The sequence below is a fragment of the Anomaloglossus baeobatrachus genome, chromosome 11 (assembly GCF_048569485.1).
Source record: "Anomaloglossus baeobatrachus isolate aAnoBae1 chromosome 11, aAnoBae1.hap1, whole genome shotgun sequence".
NCBI classification, from domain to species: domain Eukaryota; kingdom Metazoa; phylum Chordata; class Amphibia; order Anura; family Aromobatidae; genus Anomaloglossus; species Anomaloglossus baeobatrachus.
The window spans coordinates 49,965,865-49,989,029 of record NC_134363.1 but is presented as its reverse complement, the minus strand read 5'-3'; the positions used below and the strand labels follow the sequence as shown (position 1 = coordinate 49,989,029).

Sequence of the window (23,165 nt, the reverse complement as noted above, 5' to 3'; positions counted from 1 at the left end):
AATGCATGGATGGACAAGATACAGTCAGTGTAATGCATGGACAGACTAGGTAATCCAGAGTGAGAGACAGTCTATGCAATGCATGGATGGACCAGGTCCTCCAGAGTGAGAAACAGTCTGTGCAATGCATGGACAGACCAGGTCCTCCAGAGTGAGAGACAGTCTATATATTAAAGGGCTTTTCCAGCTTTATGATATTGATGACCTCCAATTGGGATAGGTCATCAATATCAGCATGTCACCATTAAGGACATTAACGACTTGCATATTTTGGCTAAACCACCTTGGTCTTATATTAATTCACACCAATTTACCTGTATGCATCATCCAGAGAAAGTCCCATCGACCTCATGATGTAAGCAATTGCAACGGCTGCTGAGCGAGAGATTCCAGCGAGGCAATGGACTAAAACTTTACCATTTACCAGCTCCACTTTTCCTGTTTGAAAAAATAAATAAATTTGCAAATCAATATAAAATATACTGCGATGCACTTATATAGATACAGAGGCGTTATAGAAGGGCCAAATGCTGAAACCTCCAAAAATCAAGTGAACGACACTCGTCTGAATTCATTTAGCAAATCATAGGGTTCTCAGCAGCCGAATTATCACAAATTAAAGAGTTTTTCCCAATATTCATACATGGGTATCGTTGGATAGTGCTTTTGAAAACAAGCAGATTTGCAATTTACTGCTTGTTAAAATTTGCAACTGTTCTAGAGATATTAACACTTTTCTTATGTGTATGCCTTGTTGCCTAGGAGACCGACCACCACCGCTGTCTGGCTTATAAGCACTGCCCGGGATCGGGAGCTAACAGAGTGCTCCAGTGACCCTGGACATGATAAAAAAAGTGATTTCAAGCTCAAATAAAGCGTTGGTAAGCACTGTGCCTGTGTTTCTGTCCAGCAGCAGTGGTCGGTCTCCATGGAGCTGTAAAAGAAAAATTGTTAATATCTCAAAAACGGATGAAAATTTTAATGAGCTGTAAATTGCAAAAGTGCTGGTTTTTACATGCACTATCTGACAACAGGATTTTGTAAAAATGGAAAAAACCCTTTAAAAACATCTGACTTCTCGACTAATCCATTTTTTGGGGCCGGAAAGGAATATGTCAGCTTGGAAACCCAATATTTTCTACCATTGTTTGTGGGTAGGATACAGCTTATGTGATCGCAGTTATATTTGCCCTATCGGATGTGTAATATTAGGAATGAGAGAGGAAAAGATACCTATGAACTCGACAGCTGCGCTGAGCCAGGGCAGGATCTTCTCACAGTAGCTGTCATTGATGGGGATGCGTAGAAAATGGTTATCAGAGATGAAGACGGGCTTTGGACAGCTGTAGCTGACGTTCAGCACATGCGTGATGCCATTCTGATTAATCACCTCCTATAAAAAGGACATTAAGCAGCACAATGAGATCACTGAACATGAGAAACCCATTCATAGCAAGAAGAAAAAAATCCCCACGAGTCACACAAATGATTGCTTTAAAAAAAAAAAAAAAAAGAAAAGACCCTTGTTGTCGACACGCGATGCTGGCCGCTAATTCATGTTACAGATCCTCCTTCAATAGCAAAGCCCGACTGTATATGCCAGGGAGTGAACATTACCAAATGATGCATAAAAGGAATTTTATAAAGCACCGTGGCCCTATAAAGGTTACCCTTTGGCAAGTGTGATCTAAAAAGTTGCAAAATTTTGGAGAACGCCAAGATTTGCTGCAATTTTTGTATCAATTTTAAACAAATTACATAAATCCCCCTTGATGTGCCTTATGGAAGTCAGACAATAATCAAAGGGGTCTGAGTACTTTAAGACTGTACCCTTCACCAGTTCAAGGGTGGATAGTTTTTGCTCTTATTTTATTATCGCTGCTTCCCTGAGTATTCCAATTTGTTTTTTCTTTTATAAATCGGCCATATGGTTCTAGAGATATGCACTCTTTTATTTGCTACTTATTCTATGGCTTTTACGGAGAGGGCGTGGCTAATAAGGGAGCTCATAGTAAAGAAACGCCCCTGAGGATCATGTGCCATGCCCCCGAGTAAATACACGCCATACCTTCAAGTAAAGACACTCCCCAGAGGATCCTGTACTATGTCTATGAGTAAAGACACAGCCTAGAGGATCATGTGCCATGTCTCTGCATAAAGACAAGCCCCAGAGGATTATGTGCCATGCCCCTGTGTAAATACATGCCGTGCCTTCAAGTAAAGACACTCCCCAGAGGATCCTGTGCCATGTCTATGAGTAAAGACACACCCTAGAGAGATCATGTGCCATGTCTCAAATACACGCTGTGCCTTCAAGTAAAGACACTCCCCAGAGGATCCTGTGCCATGTCTATGAGTGAAGACACAGCCTAGAGGATCATGTGCCATGTCTCTGCGTACAGACAAGCCCCAGAGGATTATGTGCCATGCCCCCGTGTAAATACACGCTGTGCCTTCAAGTAAAGACACTCCTCAGAGGATCCTGTGCCATGTCTATGAGTAAAGACACACCCTAGAGGATCATGTACCATGTCTCTGCGTAAAGACTTTCCCCAGAGGATCATGTGCCATGCCTCCGAATAAAGACACGCCCTAGAGGATCCTATGCCATGCTCCAGAGTAAAGTAACACCCCAGAAGATAATGTGCCATGCCCCATGGAAAAGAAACACCCTAGAAGATCGTGTTTCATGTCAACAAATAAAGACACGCCCTAGAGGATTTTGTGTCATTCCCCCAAGTAAAGAAACACTCCAAAAGATTCTGTGCCATGCCTCCGAGTAAAGACATGCCCCAGAGAATCCTGTGCCATGCCCTTGAGTAAAGACGCACCCTGGAGGATCCTGTGTCATTCCCCCAAGTAAAGACACACTCCAAAAGATTGTGCCATGCCCCTGACTAAAGACACAAACCTGAGAATCTTGTGCCACACCCTGAGTAAAGACACGCCCCAGAGGATTATGTGCCTAGTTTCCGAGTAAAGACATGCCTCAGAGTTTCCTGTAAGACGCCCTGAGTAAAAACACACCCTGAGGATCCTGTGCCACGCCCCCAAGTAAATACACACCTTAGAGGATCCTGTGCCATGCCCCAAAGTAAAGACACACCTTAGAGGATCCTGTGCCATACCCCGAGTAAAGACATGCCCCAGAGGATCCTGTGCCACGCCCCAAAGTAAATACACTCCTTAGAGGATCCTGTGCCATGCCCCAAAGTAAAGACACACCTTAGAGGATCCTGTGCCATACCCCGAGTAAAGACATGCCCCAGAGGATCCTGTGCCACGCTCCGTTGTAGAGACCAGATATATTTTGCATCATATAATTAAGCCCATATCTCTGGAACCTTATGGTGGATTTAATAAAGAAAAAATGCTCAAGGGAACAGCGGGAATAAAAGAAGAGCAAAAACTCATCACTTTTGACTTGCAGACAGGTCCTCTTTAATGAGAGCTAATCCATGATCCCAAATGGTGTTCTGGATGCTTTCAAGAAGATTGGTCATTTTTTAACAAACCAGCCACTGAGCTTTGTAACCCCAAAAAAGGAGACGATGGATCAGCTTCCAGTTGCACCTTAAAGCCCCCAGGCACATTGGATAAAAGTTTCACAAACAAATAGAATCAGCCAACCATCTAAGGAATACGGTGACCCACCACAACAGGTGATGGGGAGGATAAGGATCTGCCAATTTGAATTTCGTTGGCCAATCTTTTTTTTTTTGTAATAGAAGGTCACAGCATTTGGCTGCACAGAATGCTTCCTGACTTTCTATTGTTCTTGCTGCCAGTATTCTGTGTACTATGCAGCTTTCCTACTGGATTTACAGCTCTTCCCTTTTAAGACCTAGCAGGAGCTCTCTTCCATCCAGCTGCTGATTATAAGTATTCCCTATGTGTTTAAATACTCCCTTATTCCCTGGACTAGTGCTGGTGATATTATTCAGTCCATTCAAGCTCTGGTTGCAAGCAGGTGGCTTGTACTCCTCTGTGTTATCGTTGCTGAAACTTTGCTGAACTTCTACCTGAGTTATCTGTGGATAAGTAGTTCATGCTTTCCCCCTGTGTGTCCTCCTTGTGTCTTCTCTAGTGGTTACTGGGGTTGGTGAAGAGCTCATCCCTTCCGTTCACTATTTAGGGACCAGCACTAGGGATACCAAGGGTCAGGTATCCTGCTCAGGTCATAGGTGCAAAACCTATCTAGGGTGGTGAGGGACTTGCGGTAGGTTTGGTCAGCGGTCACCATCTCTCCCTTCCCTAGATACAGGCTTTCCCTTCCCTTCCCTTGGTCCTTCCCCGTACCTAGTGTGGCATATAAGCTGCCGACAGAGGAGACTAGTAACGGCTTTTTAAAAATTACATAAAATAAGTTATATTTTATAAACCTAAAATAATATGTAATTTCAGTGGTTGGAAAATGGTTAATTTTTCTGTTATGGTTCAGAAAAATGACTGCAGCAGGCAGGTGAAAGTGTCCATTGTGAACGACGGGTAAACAGAAAAATATTCTAGAAGACTACCTGATTGAATAAGACACATAATAATGGCGCTGGATGTAGGACTATGACTCATCCTAATTGAGAAAATCCCGTAGAGAGCTTCACCGCTGCGGTCTGAACGTTTCTCGTGAGATGGTAAATGTTACAGGGAACATTTTACAGTTTGCTGCCAATCTCAGGAGAGTTCAGTAAAATGGATACTCCGTTGCATCATGCAGTCATACTAGAAATACCCCATACCAGAAGAAGAACACCTATAGGACTGAACATATTTTGGGCTGTGCATTCCCTTTAAGGAGGACCAGATCAAAAGTTCCCAATATTGCCTTTATCTTATTCCCGCTTCTATCCAGAGTGTTTCACTTTTTTTTTTTGCAAATCCGTCATACGGTTCCATATATATCGGCCTTTTTATTTGATGATAATTATTACAGGATCCTCGGGGGCGTGTCTTTAGGCTGTTCTGCATAATTATCCAATGAGCCAAGACTCCTTCGTAAAGAACATAAAAATTAGCACTAAATAAAAAGGCCAATATCTCTGGAACCGTTTGGCGGATTTAAGAAAAACAAAAAGCGGATTACTCAGGGGAGCAGCTCGAATAAAATATCGGCATACACTGGCTACTTTTGACTTGGTGAAAGGTCCTCTTTAAAGACTTACAATGGATGATTCTGGCCACCGTGGTCATATCATAAATCACTGCTGGTGTGTGCATGAGCTTTCTAGGTTATTTAAGGAAAGGAATGACAGGCTGCACTAAATTCTGCTGCAACGTGTTCTGCCTGGGAATGTAATGTAGACCGGCCAGATCACTGTAACATGCAACGGAGTCATTACCTATACATTAAGCTCAGGGCTGAGGCTGTGTAATTGCTGACGCTGCGCTCTGCAAGGTTGAAGCTGTGTTCATTCAAGGTTATTACTCTGTATGTAGAAACGTGCACGACTCTAGTGATTCCTACAAATTCTATGATCACAATCCACCAAACCATATGCTTCTGGATTATTCTGCCACCCCACTCCAAACTAAATTAAAGGATAGGGTGACTGAATTCCAATCACCCAACCGTCATGTTCCCTCAACATCTACCGGGAACAATCAGGAGACCTTGATACACATTAGCTTGGCCGATCTCGTGGGAACGAATTTTGTAGTCCATTCAATTATTAGACTGAGAAATAATTTTAAAACCCGTAGAAACGTGATGATTTCAGAGAAGCGGGATGACTTCTAATTTTTATGGGGCCTTCAGATGGTTTTTAAAAATGAAATGAGCCTCATAGATTAAATGGCCACTAGGTATTTAATTCGGTCTAGCATAGTAGTCATCATCTGGTCGTCCAATCAGAAAAGGTTACATCAAAATTAGTCCTCAAGGTTCTTAAACCACTTCATAAATTGTGTTTTTCAGCCCAAGGATGCCACCCATGACTGTGCCTAATTTGTTTAATTATTGGTGTTTTTCGGTCCACGGGTGCCACCCATGGCTGTGCCTAATTTATTTAGCTTACTGGTGTTTTTTGGCCCAGGGATGCCACCCATGACTGCGCCTAATTTGTTTACATTATTGGTATTTGTTGGCCCAAGGATGCCACCCATGACTGTGCCTAATTCGTTTACATTATTGGTATTTTTCGGCCCGAGGATGCCACTCATTACTGTGCCTAATTTCTCAATATTTCTGGCACTTTTTGGCCCAATGACGCCACCCATGACTGTGCCTAATTGGTTTAGATTATTGGCGTTTTTCGGCCTAAGGATGCCACTCATGGCTGTGCCCAATTTCTTTAGATTACTGGCATTTTTCGACCCAAGGATGCCACCCATGGGTGTGCCTAATTTCTTGGTGTTTTTTGGCCCAAGGATGCCACTTTTGACTGTGCCTAATTTCTTTAGATTATTGGTATTTTTCAGCCCACGAATGCCACCCATGGCTGTGACTAATCTCTTTAAATTACTGGTGTTTTTTTGGCCCACGAATACCACCCATGGCTGTGCCTAATTTGTTTAGATTACTGCTATTTTTCAACCCAAGAATGCCATCCTCGACTATACCTAATTTTAGATTACTGGCGTTTTTCATCCCAAGGATGTCACGTCAACTGTGGCTAATTTATTTAGATTACTGATGTTTTTCAGCCATGGCTGTGTCTAATTTTAGATTACTGGCGTTTTTCGGCCCAAGGATGTCACCCATGGCTGTGCCTAATTTGTTTAGATTATTGGCGAGGTCTTCTCTAACAGATTATTTTTGTAGAGCTTCATATAAAAAAGAAAAGGAAAAAAACCCCAATTCTATTAAAATCTGCCAGTCTGCACACTACCAGCACAAGCGGAAAGTCTGAAGACATAAACCTTTCTCACCTGTCACCTACCGAAGACAAAAGGTTAAACTCATTCGGCAGAAGGAGGAAGCAGTTTGTAACATGAGCCGTGTATGTTTATGGTTCATACCTGATCCATGACATCATTCTGGGAGCCCAGGTAAAGGTGCGGCAGGATACGGGTAACAGACACAGTGGATGTGGACAGACACGGCTGTGATATACTCGTGTGCAAAATATTCGAGGTGCGGCCTTCACACAGGTTGGGGAATTGTGATGAGAATTCGGCAAACCCACCTGTAGGAAAAAAGGCAACAGGTTGAAAATGTTGACAGAGCAAAAAAAACACAGACAACCCGACATATATTTTTCTGGGCTGGTTTATTTTTGTGCGGCACATCGGATAACTTTATTTAGTGTTGCATAAAGGTGCACCCAGCTGGATTTTTTTTCTCCTCCTCACTATTTTTGGCAAGTTACCTAATTTGGTGTGGACTGGGTGATGGGATCACGGCATAGGCCATTTAAAGCAGGATGACTGCAATGATAATACAGCGTTTCTTTCTGGGTGAGATGATTTGTGAGTGTGAGAAAATTTGATTCTGACCGGCACTTAGAGTTGGTCCGATGCCAATTCTTAATGTACGCCTGCAAATCCGGGTTAGGCAGATTGCCAGGGTAAGGCGAGAGGGGTAGTTTAATTTCGAGAGAGGTGAATTTGGGATCGCAGAAATTATAATTATTGTTACAAGTTGCATCTTAATATATCAACTCCAACCACACAATGCTTTGTGGCCATACTCGCACAACCCTATCTGCAAGTAACTTCTATAATGTAGGTCGTGAGAAAAGAAAATGGGACATCAATATCATGACTTAAAGGAAAAAAAAACTATTACTTTCTAAAAATATGTATTTTTTTAACTGATGTAAATGCCCCTGTTCCCCTGAATCTGGCATAGTTTTTCTTTTCTTCCTACGCCTCTCCTTTCCTGAGTTATGGCCCTTTCTTTCCTGTATATAAGTCTACTCTTATTGACAAGAGGGTGTAGCTCTAAAGTTGTCCTTTTCAGGATCACACCCCCTTGGCTGATAAGACCAGATATTTATGGAGGAAAGAATGGGCCATATCTAAGGAACGGAGAGGCGTAGAAACATGAGAAAAACAGCGCCGGACTCAGGAGAACAGTGGCATTTACACAGGTAAAAAACCCAAACAAATAAATATATATATATATATATATATATATATATATATATATATATATATATATATATATATAAAAAAACAAACAAACATAGAGAGCGGGAGTGAGAGATGTTGTACATCTATTTATTGAGGTTTTTTCACCTTTACTATTTGGACACTGTTATATATATATATATATATATATCTATATATATCTATATATATATATATAGATATATATATATATATATATATATTACAAGTTCCATATTTTATGTGGAATTTATGGTGCATGGAGTCGCTTACCTAGTGGAAAAAAAATCTCAAAATACAGCAACCACCCACAAAAATTAGCTCATTCATACAGGTTCAAGCTATTGGCACACTGAGCTATATATTTTTAAATGCCAATCAGTCAATTGAATGGCCAATTCTAAACACACACAATCGCATTGGGTTGTCCAAAGCAAGAGCCCTATTTACTTATTGGGAAACCCAGTGTAGAATATGGAGACAAGTCGCGTAAAAATGACCATTTAATACCTAAAAAATTGGAAGACTTCTTGCAATGAAAGTTTGAAAGAAAAAAAAAAAGACATAGAAAGCATAAAATTCTTTTTTCCGCCAATATTCTTGCCATGAAAGTTTTAAAAAAAACAAAACAAAAAAAAACAAAAACAAAAAAAAATATAAAAAATGTCTTCCCCCATTCTCTTGGAATTGGTGAATGTATTCCACCTCTGCCCGTTAACGTCCGACTCATTTTTTTGCAGTCTGCTAGTCTTTTTTCTCTTGGGTAATGACCTCATACAGCAAAACATGGATCATGCAGCACTTTCTGAAATCCAGTACGTGTGCTGAGTCTCTTAAAACATGATCTCACTCGGAAATAGATGAATTAGTCAATAGGACAATTTGGTCTGAATGAAAAAAAAAAAATCAATGGCGCTATCGCTTTTTCTGAATGCAGCTAAGGTTGGGTCATCTTGCTCTCGGCTCTACCACCATTCAAAAATGAGGTCACATTTCCTCATTGACATCAGCCTGAGCTTTTACATGGCCTGTCCTGGATTCCCATTGACAAGATTTAGACATAATCTTCGAGGACATATTCATGAGTAGAAATTTTGACTTCCACCAAACTTTATGGGATTAACATTAATGCCTTAAGACAATTCCCTAATGGATGTCATTGAGATAAGTAGGAGCCCAAAAAGGTGAACCTTCAAACCTTGCTATGACCTACTTATAAAGAGTGACATGTGTTCTGTTGGACTCAGTCCGTCCACGTATTTCATGGATGGCCACTCAAAAAGACATAACAAAAATTACCAGGATCTACCATCTGATCGTTGGTCCAACTTCTGTTTGAAAAAGGGGTCATGAGACAACCCCTGAACATATACTTTATATATCAATTGGACCATCTGATTGTTGGTCCGTCTGTTTGAAAAAGGGGTCAGGAGACAACCCCTGAACATATACTTTATATATCAATTGGACCATCTGATTGTTGGTCCGTCTGTTTGAAAAAGGGGTCAGGAGACAACCCCTGAACCTATACTTTATATATCAATTGGACCATCTGATCATTGGTCCAACTTCTGTTTGAAAAAGGGGCCACGAGACAACACCTTAACACATACTTTATATATCAGTTGGCCAAATGCTTGTTTGACCAACAACTTTCCACACAATTCCCCAATACACAAGTATGATCAGTTTGGCCAAGTGTACATGTGTTCTGAAAGGGAAGAAGGGAGTAGGCAGATATCACCTGGCCAAGAAAAGATTTGGCATGAAGAATTCCCACAACCTTCCCCCTACCCCACATCTGCCACCAGGGGAATGTTGAGATGCCACCATACACTTTACACATGACCTGGACAAGGGGCGGCCCGCGGGCCACATCCGGCCCGCCTACTCTCTGTGACCGGCCCGCCTGGTTCAGGGTGTCCTTGCTGGCCAGTCAGTGATGAGGGCAATCTGACCTGTTGTCCGGAGCTCCAGGCTCCGGGGAGGTCCCTGGTCAGATCACCGTCATCACACACTGCGTGCTGGGCAGGGAGCGATCCTGCAGCTCCGAACAGTGCAGGCAGCGAAACGCAGGAATCTCTCTTCTGTTCCCTGCCCGGCAGATGCTCTGTGTGACACACGCGCGCCCTGATGTCGTCAGTACGGCACGCATGTGTCATTTGAAAAGTTCCCGCCCGGCAGGAGAAGAAGCTGCAGCCGGGACCCGTACGGAGAGAAGCAGTGTCGGGGCTCCTAGGAAAACAGCAATCGGCGCAGCCTAGGTATGTAAAAGAGAAGCAGCTCAGTGGGGGGCCCGTACGGAGGTGCCTGAGGAGGGGACAATATGAGGGGAGAGGTGAGTGGTTACTAGTAACCTGCGGGGACAATGGGGGGTGGTGGGGGGCTGGGGGAGGGGGGTAACTGTTGACAAATATTTGGGGTGTAGTGATGTAGTATATGGGAATGTAGTTTTATAGGTGTAGTATATGGGGGGGTGTAGTGGTGTAGTATATAGTGATGTAGTATAATACAGGTGTAGTATATAGGAGTGTAGTGGTGTAGTATATAGTGGTGCAGTTTATTACAGGTGTAGTATATAGTGATGTAATGGTGTAGTATATTACAGGTGTATATAGGGGTGTAGTGATGTAGTATATTACAGGGGTATATAGGGGTGTAGTGATGTAGTATATTAACGGTGTATATAGGGGTGTAGTGATGTAGTATATAGTGGTATAGTATATAGAGGTGTAGTTTATTACAGGTGTAGTGTATAGGGATGTAGTGATGTACATTACAGGTGTAGTTTATGGGGGGTGTAGTAATGTAGTATATGGGGATTGTTTGTGTGTGTATGAACGTATACAGTGTGTGTATATGTATATATATATATATATATATATATATATATATATATTGTGAGGTAGCGCGGTCGGCTGCGCAGCAGAAGACACGGGATCCAGGCATATAGGTTCACAGCACACGGTGTTTAATGTCCAAACAAAAATCCACAGCAATATACATGTCTCTCCAGCAGAGACTCAGGGAGTTGTGATCACTCCCTCACACCCGGCACACCTGCCCCTCGTTCCTGTTTCCATTTAACCCTTCCTTCAGCCTGTAGGGAAACAGCATTAACCCTAGAGTGGATTTACTTTCTATCATGGAGTGAGCACAACCGGGGCGAGACATACCGGCCGTCATAGATAACCCCGGTCACAGTCTCACATACCCCCCCCCTCAGTTCAAGCGTGCGGGGTTGAACTCCCGCCATCAAACACGGGCCGCGGGACAAGGCATCGGCGTTGACCTGCAACCTACCGGCCCGGTGTTCAACCGTAAACCGGAAGTTCTGCAGAGAAAGGAACCACCGGGTAACCCGGGCATTCCGTTCCTTGGCGGACCTCATCCAGACCAGCGGAGAGTGATCAGTCACCAAGCGAAACTGCCGTCCCAGCAGGTAATAGCGTAGGGACTCCAAGGCCCATTTAATCGCCAGGCACTCCTTCTCCACTACGCTATAATTCCGCTCGGGAGGGGTGAGCTTCCTACTCAAGAAGGTGACGGGGTGTTCCTCCCCCTGAACCACCTGAGACAGCACTGCCCCCAGGCCGACCTCAGAGGCGTCAGTCTGTACTATGAACTCCTTCCGGAAATCAGGGTTGACCAGAACGGGTTGTCCGCACAGGACCCCCTTCAGGGCCCGGAAGGAGTCCTCGGCCTGCGGAGTCCAGCGCACCATGACGGACTTCTTGCCTTTGAGAAGGTCCGTCAAGGGGGCTGATAGTCCCGCAAAATCTCTTACAAACCTCCTGTAGTACCCCACGATACCCAGGAAGGCCCTAACCTGCTTTGTGGTCAGGGGTCTAGGCCACTTCTGGATCGCCTCAACCTTGTTAATTTGGGGCTTTATCACTCCTTGGCCTATCACGTAGCCCAAGTAGCGGGCTTCCGTGAGTCCCAACGCACATTTCTTGGGATTGGCTGTCAATCCGGCTGTTCGAAGCGCGTCCACCACCGCTTGTACCTGTTCCAAGTGGGTCTGCCAATCGGGGCTGTAAATAATGATGTCATCAAGGTACGCTGATGCATACGCCTGGTGGGGTTCCAGCACTAAGTCCATCAACCTCTGGAACGTGGCCGGAGCGCCATGTAACCCAAAAGGCAAGACAACATAGTGGAAGAGACCCTCCGGCGTAACAAAAGCGGTTTTCTCCTTGGCGGACTCCGTCAGTGGCACCTGCCAGTACCCCTTGGTCAGGTCGAGCGTGGTAAAATATCGCGCCTGTCCCAGCCTATCAATCAGCTCATCCACCCGGGGCATGGGGTAGAGATCGAACTTGGATATTTCGTTCAATCTCCGGAAGTCATTGCAGAACCTTAAGGAGCCATCGGGTTTTGGTATTAGGACAATGGGACTAGCCCATTCACTCCGGGATTTTTCGATGACCCCCAGGCGTAGCATTGTCTTCACTTCTTCTGATATGGCTTGTCTTCGAGCCTCCGGCACGCGGTATGACTTCAGGCGTACCTTCAGGTGGGGCTCGGTGACAATGTCATGTCGTATCAGACTGGTCCTACCCGGCAACTCGGAGAAGACATCGGGGTTCTGCTGAACCAGCCGTCTGGCCTCTCGCCTCTGTTGCTTGGTGAGGGCTTCTCCGATCCTTACTTCCGGTTCGTCCTCTCCGGAGGTCGCTGAAGCCGGGAGTGAACGACCCGAAGAGGAGGGAGATGGGGGAAACTCAACCATCAGGCTTTCCCGTTCCTGCCACGGTTTTAATAGGTTGACATGGTATATTTGTTCAGGTTTCCGCCTACCGGGCTGCAATACTTTATAGTTGACCACCCCGACTTTTTCCTTTATCTCGTAGGGGCCTTGCCACTGAGCCAGGAATTTACTCTCCGCCGTGGGGATTAATACCAACACCCGATCCCCGGGTTTAAAGGTCCGCACGGTGGCTTGTCTATTATAGCGGCCGCTTTGCGCGGCCTGAGCCTCCTGTAAATGCTCCTTCACAATTGGCATGACCGCGCTTATGCGGTTCTGCATTCCTAAAATGTGTTCAATCACACTTTTATGGGGGGTGGGCTCTTGCTCCCATGTTTCCTTTGCCAGGTCCAACAATCCCCGGGGATGTCGCCCGTATAACAATTCAAAAGGCGAAAACCCCGTGGATGCCTGTGGCACCTCTCGGATGGCAAACATCAAATAGGGAAGCATCATATCCCAGTCCTTCCCGTCTTTGGAGATCACCCTTTTTAGCATGGTTTTCAGGGTTTTATTGAATCGTTCTACTAACCCATCCGTCTGAGGATGATACACAGACGTACGCAACTGCTTGATCTGGAGTAGCCGGCATAGTTCTTTGGTCACTTTAGACATGAATGGGGTCCCCTGATCCGTAAGGATCTCCTTGGGCAACCCCACCCGGCAGAACACAGAAAACAACTCCCGAGCTATAAGCTTCGCCGCAGTATGTCTGAGAGGTATCGCCTCTGGATACCGGGTGGCATAGTCAACGATCACTAGGATGTGTTGGTGCCCTCGAGCAGACTTTACGAGGGGCCCCACCAGATCCATCCCTATCCGTTCAAAAGGGACTTCTATAATGGGTAACGGCACCAACGGACTGCGAAAGTGGACCAGTGGTGCGGTAAGCTGACACTCCGGGCAGGTTTCGCAGAACCGTTTTACCTCCCCAAAGACCCCGGGCCAATAGAACCTTTGCAATATTCGCTCCTGCGTTTTCTTGACCCCTAGGTGGCCACTCATCAGATGTTTATGAGCCAAGTCGAGGACCCGCCGGCGATACGGCTGGGGCACCACCAACTGCTCCACCCCCACGCCCCGTATTTCATCTACCCGGTAGAGTAAATCCTGTTTAAGAGCGAAATGGGGGTACCTTACCTGGGCACCGGGCAGCTGGGCCACCCCGTCAATTACTAACACCCTATTCCGGGCATGTATTAACGTAGGGTCCTGGAGTTGGGCTGTCCCAAACGCATCCGGGGATGCCTCCAAGTCCGGGATGGGCTCGACCGTCTCAGCCTCTCCTGCCAATACCTCTAGGGGCGACCTATCGGGTTCACATTCTGTCCCTATCATGGGGACCCCTACGGCAGGTGTCCCGGATTCAGGATTGTAGGGCTCAGGCCCCGGACTGACCAATATCGGAGGGGACCTAGGGGTTCCCTTCCATAAAGTCCAAAAATAGGGCAGATCCCGTCCTAGGATCACGTCATAAGGAAGAGTGTTAAGCAGTCCCACCTCATGTTGCACCTGACCACAAGGTGCTGTGATGGTGACAATCCCCGTGGGATAGTCTCGGCGGTCCCCATGTATGCAAACCACCCCCACGGTACGTCCTGTGGCCTTTACTTTAGCCCTCAAGGTGGATCGCACAAGGGTCACTAAGCTTCCGGAATCCAACAATCCTGTAACCGGACATCCATTCACCTGTATTTGGCACAAGTGGGGCTCAGTCTCTGGGGGAACCAGGTCAGCGGTACACACCACCTGAGCATACATTGAACCCCGCCGGGTAACCCCACAATCCATGGGCTCCGTGGTCAGGGGACACTGGGCTTCCATATGTCCCACCCGCTGGCACCGCCAACATCTAATAGGGAAGGAAACCCCCTTGACAAGTTGTCGTTTAGGGTACATGGCCTTCCGGACCTCAGGAACGGCGGGCGCGGCCTCAGCCAGGATGGTAGCGGACTCCTGTACCGGTGTCGGCGGTGGGTCCTTGGCCCTAGGCTTGGAGGGGCCGGACCGACGGGCGGTACGCAAAGTCTCAGTGTCCCGTATCAAGTCCTGCGTAGCCACATGCCGCTCTACCAGGGACACTAATTGGTCCAGGGTACTCGGGTCACCCTGTCCTACCCACCGTTGAACGGTGACGGGTAAAGTGCGCACAAAACGATCCACTACTACCCTTTCCACCATTTGCGCCGGGCTCAGAGTGTCAGGCTGCAACCACTTTTTTACAAGATGTAATAAGTCATAGGCCTGGGAGCGTACGGGTTTGGCTTCCTCATAGAACCACTGATTTACCCGCTGAGCCCGTACATAGGTATTCACCCCCAACCGAGCCAGTATTTCGGCTTTCAGGGTCACATAGTCAATGGCGTCCTCGGTACCGAGGTCCAGGTACGCTTTTTGGGGTTCCCCCGTCAGATAGGGCGACAATACCTCAGCCCACTGGGGGGTCGGCAGCTTTTCCCGCTCGGCCACCCGCTCAAACACTGCCAGGAACGCTTCCACATCATCCCCCGGGGTCATCTTTTGCAACGCTTGTCTCACCGCTTTCCGGACGCTGCCGTCGTCACCCGGTCCCGGGGTTGTTGCTGCCGGTCCGGCACGGATTGACTTGGCCAGGAGAACCATCTGTTCTTGGTGCCTTTTTTCCTGCAATTTCAAGGATTGCTGGTGCTGTTGCTGCTGTTGCTCCAACGTCCGGAGCAGGTGGGTATTCACCTGTTGTTGCTGTGCATTAGCCTCTTGTTGTTGTGCATTAGCCTGCTGCTGCTGTGCATTAGCCTGAGCCAAATGCCTTAGTATGTCCTCCATGGCGTCGCTGGGTTTGGGCCGTAGTATAGCTGCTTGAATCCAGGACATGTGCTACCGGATCACCAGAAAAGGAAGTACACCTCACCGGGCTGGCATGCCCGCCGATTCTCCACCATATGTGAGGTAGCGCGGTCGGCTGCGCAGCAGAAGACACGGGATCCAGGCATATAGGTTCACAGCACACGGTGTTTAATGTCCAAACAAAAATCCACAGCAATATACATGTCTCTCCAGCAGAGACTCAGGGAGTTGTGATCACTCCCTCACACCCGGCACACCTGCCCCTCGTTCCTGTTTCCATTTAACCCTTCCTTCAGCCTGTAGGGAAACAGCATTAACCCTAGAGTGGATTTACTTTCTATCATGGAGTGAGCACAACCGGGGCGAGACATACCGGCCGTCATAGATAACCCCGGTCACAGTCTCACAATATATACACACACACACACACACACACATATATACTGCTGGACTACTATAATTAACTTGGTTCTACATCTTATACATATATTTCTTATACGGCCCCATGGGAAAATTAATTGCCCACCCCTGCTTTACACGGTTGGCTTGTTTCACCCAAATTGGCTGTTTCGAGCAGCATTAATCTAATGTATACATACAGGTTTATTAATACAGCTAATCACCAGGACTTTGTAAAGATTTCAATACGTGAAATTTAGCTTACCTTCTAATAGAGAAACCGAGCTGTATTTTTTCTCTAACTTTCCGACAATCAAGGACACAAAATGGCCAGCAGATAACTCCTGATTGCCCTGGTCATATACAACTACTTGCTTCTCAATTGAAGCATCAATCTGTCGAATAAGAAAAACAGAACAATGTTGAGAGGGTGGAAATCCAAGGACAACTCTTGTGGTTAAGAAAAAAGATCACAATTCAGTAGAGGAAATGAGTTAGCCTATCCTTCCGTAAACCCATTAGTCAAGAGGACACCATGCATAGATGGTCACCAAAACTGAACAACCCTAAAGCTATCTATGGCTAGAACATGACAGAAGATGAAAACTGAAGGTTTTAAGTAATAACTTTTCTTCTAGTCTCCATCAGATCTTTTGTCCAGTCTTAAGAAGCCACAACACAACTAGTCAAGATTGTCCAACATGGAGCTCCAGTCTTTAGAAGCCACAACGCAACTAAGTCAAGATTGTCCAACATGGAGCTCCAGTCTTTAGAAGCCACAACGCAACTAAGTCAAGATTGTCCAACATGGAGCTCAAGATTCTATGATTTCAAACACTTACAATACTAAGCTCCTCCATCATCTTACTGATCCGATTCCTAACTGATGGCGAGAACTTTACTTGCGTAATTCTAAAAGTGTTTCTCCTGGATTTCTTTATTTTTTAACAGCTTTGCATTTTGCAAGTCAACATAGAAGACTTGTCAGCTATGAAGCACGAGGTTTCTTGTTGCCCACGTCTGCCTGCTGCAGTATTGACCCTGACTGGCCTATATTTAGGTCTGGATGATTCATATTCATTTTAAAAGTAACATGCAGTCAGTAGGGGGTATCGGATAACAAGCATCCTGATTATTTTGGAGGAATGTCGATAGTAACAAGATACAAGATGCACTGAGCTCAGCGCTCTCGAAACGGTGAAGTCTTGGTCAACAAACCTTAGGGTGTGGCAGCACAAGAAGCTCCTTGAGAAGACGTTTTCGGGCCAGCTTGGACCCGCACAGGTTTACCGAGCCCACCACGTGGAGATTGTTGTATTCGCTGAATGAGCGGCAGTCAATCACCAGGACCCCTTCACTGTCCTCCCTCAAGATGCCAGCCAGTTTTTGGGCTTGTATTGCTTGGGGAGGCTTCCTCTCTCCACCCATTTTGATCAGTCTGTTATAAAAAATGAAAAGGGATGGAAAGTAAAAAATAATAAATCATACAGTTTCATCATTCATGAAAATATGTTTGAGTAATACTACTATTATCTAAGGAACCATAAGTCGCCAATGCGGTGTTGTCTGCTACTATTAGGCAAAGAGAAGATCATCACGATGGTCGGGCTGCTCTCACGGAAAGGAGCAGTTTCCGAAAAGTCAAATCAAGGTTTTCTATTCACTTCAACGCGTTTCGGTAATAAACCGAATGTCTTTTAATATTTAACAAATTGTCATGCAGTGTTGTATAAGACAGACATTCGGAGTAAGATTCAGCTGCTACTTGTCCACAAGGTCATGGCTGGACTGTCTACTGCATCTTCCTGCTCCACCAATTTTTCAATGTTTGTTTTCGGTCTACAATAGACTTATTGTGAAGAAAATGCAGATAGGGGCTGCCTGGCTGATTATTATTATTATTATTATTATTATTTAAAAGCTTCAAGTGGAATAGAAAAAAAAGCAAAAAATCCCTTCGTTGTTCCGCAACTGCCGGTCTCTGCCTCCTAGACCTACTTAGCGGACAGGAAATGCACACACAGCCAATCACTGGATGAGACGTTGACACGCCTCAGCCAGTGATTGGTTATTGGCATTTCCTGTGTGTCAAGAGGGGGGTCCTAAGGATCAGCACAACAGAATCAGAGGTGGTACTACTTGTTTTTTTTTTTAATTTCAAGGGTTTATATATTAAAGACTGGAAGTTAACACTTCCTGATTGTTGGAAGTCCGGCCGTTGGGACTCCCACCGATCCCAACAACTGGGTTCTAAAGAGCTTTGTTTGAATGTAGCCAAAATTTGAGCTTTATTTATTCTCAGTGGGACTGCAGAAATCGCTGGAGCGCCGCTGTATCCAGCACTAACATTCATAATGAATGGAGCAGAGGCGCACATACTGTAAACCTGCTCCATTTAGCTGGTGACCTTCATCAGGACCAAAAAAAATTTGGTCGGACATCCCCTTTAAGCACTATCTGCTATCCTCCTGAGATAAGGATGTACCATGCCCAATACATCAATGAAACATTATATATTAGCAAAGGAGAACATATTTTCAGCATTAGCTAATGGATGTATTCCAGTCCAGGATATTTAGTAGCACTCAGCTAGTTTAGACAGGTAGAAGAATACTTACGTGAAAAGCCTGATTTATGTAAACACCTGACTCAAAAAACAACCTCCGACAATAAATCACAATTTATTATGTGCAAGTGACTAAAGGGCAGTGTATTAAAAGCCAGAGGTTACCATGTATCACACACTCACAAGCAAGAGATGCCATGGAATAAATGGCGCAATAATAATAATGGTGGAATATTAACAATCAATGGTTGCAAATCAAAACCATTCTAATAAGGTTACAAAAAAATTTAAAAAATAAATAAAATAAAAAAAATGAAAAAAGGAAAAAAAAAAGAAAGAAAAAAGAAAAATTAAAGAAAAAAAAAGAAAAAAGATAAAGAAAAAGGGAAAAAAGAAAAAAAAAAAAGAAAAAAGAAATAAAAAGAAAAAGAAGAAAAATAAAAAAAAGAAAAATTAAAGAAAGAAAAAAATGAGAAAATGAAAGAAAAAAAGGAAGAAAAAAGAGAACTAAAAAGGGAAAAAAAGAAAAAAAAAAGAAAAGGAAAAAAAAGAAAAAAGGAATAAAAAGAAAAAGAAGAAAAATAAAAAAAGAGAAAATTAAAGAGAAAAGGAAGAAAAAAGAAATAGAGAAAAATTAAAGAAAAAGGAAAAAGAAAGAAAAATTAAAGAAAAAAAGAAAAGAAAAAATAAAAAATAAATAAAGAGCAAAAAAATAAAAAAAAATATTATACTTTTTCTTTCCTTTTACTACTTAATATATTCATACATTTTTATTTATATATTCCTTAACCAGCACACAAATCAGTTTTATTCTATCCCCTTGGGGGTTTGAGAATATTTTCGGGTACTTTTTGGATCTTTACTAAATCACTGGCAGGACGAAGTCAGAACATGAACTGGGGAAGGGGGAGGGGGGAGAAAAGAAGAAAAAAAAAAAAAAGAAAAGAAACATAAAGCCATTCATTACATGTCCTCAAGAACACAGCCAAGTGATGTAATTTGGGAAATTTCGAATGTTGCATGTGGCTTTTCTGGAACACATAATAAAACATTATGTTTTAAGGCTATGAGTCTTCTTTTTTTTTCCTCTCTTTCTCAATGACCTTGTTCTGACTCAAGAAGACATTTTTGGATATATTTAGGATGCTAAACACTAACATTGACCTAACTTAGGAAATCTGGTAACAATGCAAAAACCTGATGTTTGATTTATAACTATAGGCTTTAAAATGTATCTCAGTGGAAACCATAATTTTCGATTATTTTTTTTTACATTTTTTAAAGTGTACCCTTTTGATTAATTTTTGTACGTCTGATAAATACAAATAAAAAAAAAACCGATTGTGCAGTCCGTTTATTTGGTTTTTTTTATCGATTCAAATACATGAGTTTGATCCATACTTTGGATCAAAAAATACACATTTTCTTTTTTTTTATTTTTTTTTTAACAGGCACTAGGTTTGCCTAAAAACACAGACATATGACCAACCCCATAGACTGGAAATGGCATGTTTGCTATCCAGGGAAAATATAGGCACTGATGAAACATGGATGTCTGAATGAGGCCTGGAAATATTTAAAAAAATAAATAAAATTTAAATTTAAAAATCTAAATTTTTTTAAAGGGGTGTTCCCATCTCCAAGATCCTCTCCCAATATGTAGTAGGTGTAATAATAATAATAATAATAATATTAGAAAATGCCTCTAATTAGAAATGTAGTATAGTTCTCCTGATTAGGCATGTCTCTTACCTCATGTGCAGGGCATTGCAGCTTAGGTATCCATTGCTACAACCACTCGTATAGTGACAGTTAGTTGCTGTGATTGAAACCATGGATACCTAAGCTACTGCATGAGGTAAGCGGACAAGGCTAATCAGGAGAACTATACTACATTTCCAATTGGAAGTATGTGCTAATATTATTATTACACCTACTACATATTGGGATAGGATCTATTTAAATTTACTAGAGAAAAAAATAGTCCTCAGAGCTTAAAAAAAAAAAAAAAAAAAAAATAATATACATATATATAAAGAAAAAAATAATAAATATATATATATATATATATATATATATATATATATAAAATAAAAACATAATAATATATAATAAAATAAATATAAAGTTTTATATATATATATATATATATATATATATATATATATATATATATATATATATATATATGAGAAATATTTTCTCTTCTTTTTTCATGCTAGAATGTTTTTTTTTTCTTTTCCAATTGATTTTTTTTTATTCCTTGCTCGGTTTTTGTAAACTACTGATAAACATAAACAGCAAACAAATATCCAAAATGCAGCAATTAATTTTTTTTTATATAGGTTTCTTTATATTACTGGGAAAGCATTACATTTTTACTATATATATACTGTATGTAAATATATATATGCATACAGTATATATATAGTAAAAATATATACTATATACATATACGGTATATATATATATATATATATATATATATATATATATATATATATTTATTTTTTTTATACTACTAGAAAATAAAAAAAAAAAAAAGAAATAAGTATCCAAAATGCAGAACTGATTTTTTTTTTTATGTATTTTTCTATAGGTTTCTCTATACTACTGGAAAACGAAAAATAAACAAAATACAAAAACAAAAAAAAAAACCCATGTCAAAAGTATATAGATATGAAAAAGATCTGCACAGAAAATAATTCTAAAATAACATGACAATTATGGCGCTTTTTGTGCAAGTTGCAATTTATTCCCATGGGAGGGGCACATCTAAAGCTATAAATGGCAGATTTACAAGGCAAAGATATAATATGGCCGGGCCTATTGCAATAGTCCTGGAATAATCTTTCATGCATGTAATAGACATTCTCCATGTGTTTGGTAATGGCATATGTGATCTCAGAATGACATGCTATATTCCATTGTGTTAGTGCATTTGCTATAGATAACCGCACTGGCCGGTACCAGCCTTCTTTGGTCTAGGCATTAGGTCACAACCCCGACCGGTCGGGCTGTAGATGAGGTCATGGTGTAAGACGGGCCACGGATCTGTGATGTAATGGGATACCACAGCCATGACTTACTGCTGGAAATATCATTCTCAGGAGCAGATCAACATCTCCATGTAACATGGTGACCACAAAACTCAGAACTAAAAATATCTAAACTAATCAATAAGAGCTTAATGACATAATACCGGAGGTCTCCAGCAAGTCTACTGCCCACATAATTGCTTTATTAACCATTCACACACGCTATCATTGCCTCCTCGCAATGATATGATACATTAATGTTATGCAAATCGCTCAAATATCTTCTTCTTTGTGTTATCACCCATTTTAGGCTCCGAATGGCTCCTTTGTATCACCAATAAGGACGTTAACAAAGAAAAGGATTTGTAGAATCATATCAGATTTTCCAAAATATAAAATATAGTATATAATATATTATGTATATCAAAAACCCTGAATCAGTCTAATAATTTCTCACAATTGTTTATTAACTCATTCTCTTCCATCAATTTGAATATTCTCCTTTGTTCCCCATGTCGCAAGTGAGAAGCACAGCGTACAATAGGTATAGCAATAAGACACCATCAGCAAACAGCAATCAGTAGGGAAAAAATATGTATAAATATAAAAAACATATACATACATTTTGGAATACCTAGATTTTTTTTTTTAATAAGTTACACATACATTTTATATATATATAAGTTATTTATTTTAAATAAAGTCCCAATTTAAAAAAAACATATTTACACTTTTTTATAATTATTTTCCTAGATTTTTTTTATAAGGTGCATATATATATATATTGGTAAGTTATAAAGAAAATCTAAAAAATTATATATATATATATATATATATATATATATATATATATATATATATATATATATATATATATATATATATATATATATATATATAATTTACTTTTTTTTAATAAAGTCCCAATTAAAAAAACAAATTTTTTTTTAAGTCCCAATTTTAAAAATAAAATAAATTTATAGATATGAAATTAAATATAAAATTACAATTTTTATTTTTGTAAAGTCCCAATTTAGAAATAAAGAAAATATATAAAATTGTATATTTTTTTAATAAAGTCTCAATGTAAAAAAAAATGTATATATGTATATAAAGAAAGAAAAAAAATGTAATTTATATAAAATTGGGATTTAAAAAAAATAGTCTAGAAAGAAAGTCAAATAAAATCCGTGTGTGTGTATATATATTATATAATTGCTATATATTTTACATATACACACACGCACACACATCTTTCTTTTTTTTCTTTTTTTAGACTTTTTTTTTTATAGAATCTCCCACTAATTATATATATATATATATATATATATAAGTTATTTATTGTAAATAAAGTCCCAATTTAAAAAAAACATATTTACACTATTTTGTAATTATTTTCCTAGATTTTTTTTATAAGTTGCATATATATATATATATATATATATATATATATATATTTATTTTTATATTTTTATAGAATCTCCCACTAATATATATATATATATATATATATATATATATATATATATATATATAT

The 23,165-nt window shown here is 41.5% G+C and overlaps 1 protein-coding gene across 2 annotated transcripts in view; it reads right to left on the bottom strand.

The window, feature by feature from the left end:
• The window catches only part of LOC142256922 (dual specificity protein phosphatase 8-like), a 30,599-nt gene that overhangs the window by 6,066 nt on the left and 1,368 nt on the right, over window positions 1-23,165 (bottom strand). For both annotated transcript variants that reach the window (XM_075328910.1, XM_075328911.1), the window contains exons 2-6: window positions 17,243-17,462; window positions 16,290-16,419; window positions 6,955-7,121; window positions 1,234-1,393; window positions 315-438 (exon numbers count right to left, since the gene is read on the bottom strand). In XM_075328910.1, coding sequence (XP_075185025.1) covers window positions 315-438; window positions 1,234-1,393; window positions 6,955-7,121; window positions 16,290-16,419; window positions 17,243-17,452 — 791 coding nt within the window. In that variant the 5' untranslated portion in view covers window positions 17,453-17,462. The remainder of the gene's footprint in view (window positions 1-314; window positions 439-1,233; window positions 1,394-6,954; window positions 7,122-16,289; window positions 16,420-17,242; window positions 17,463-23,165) is intronic.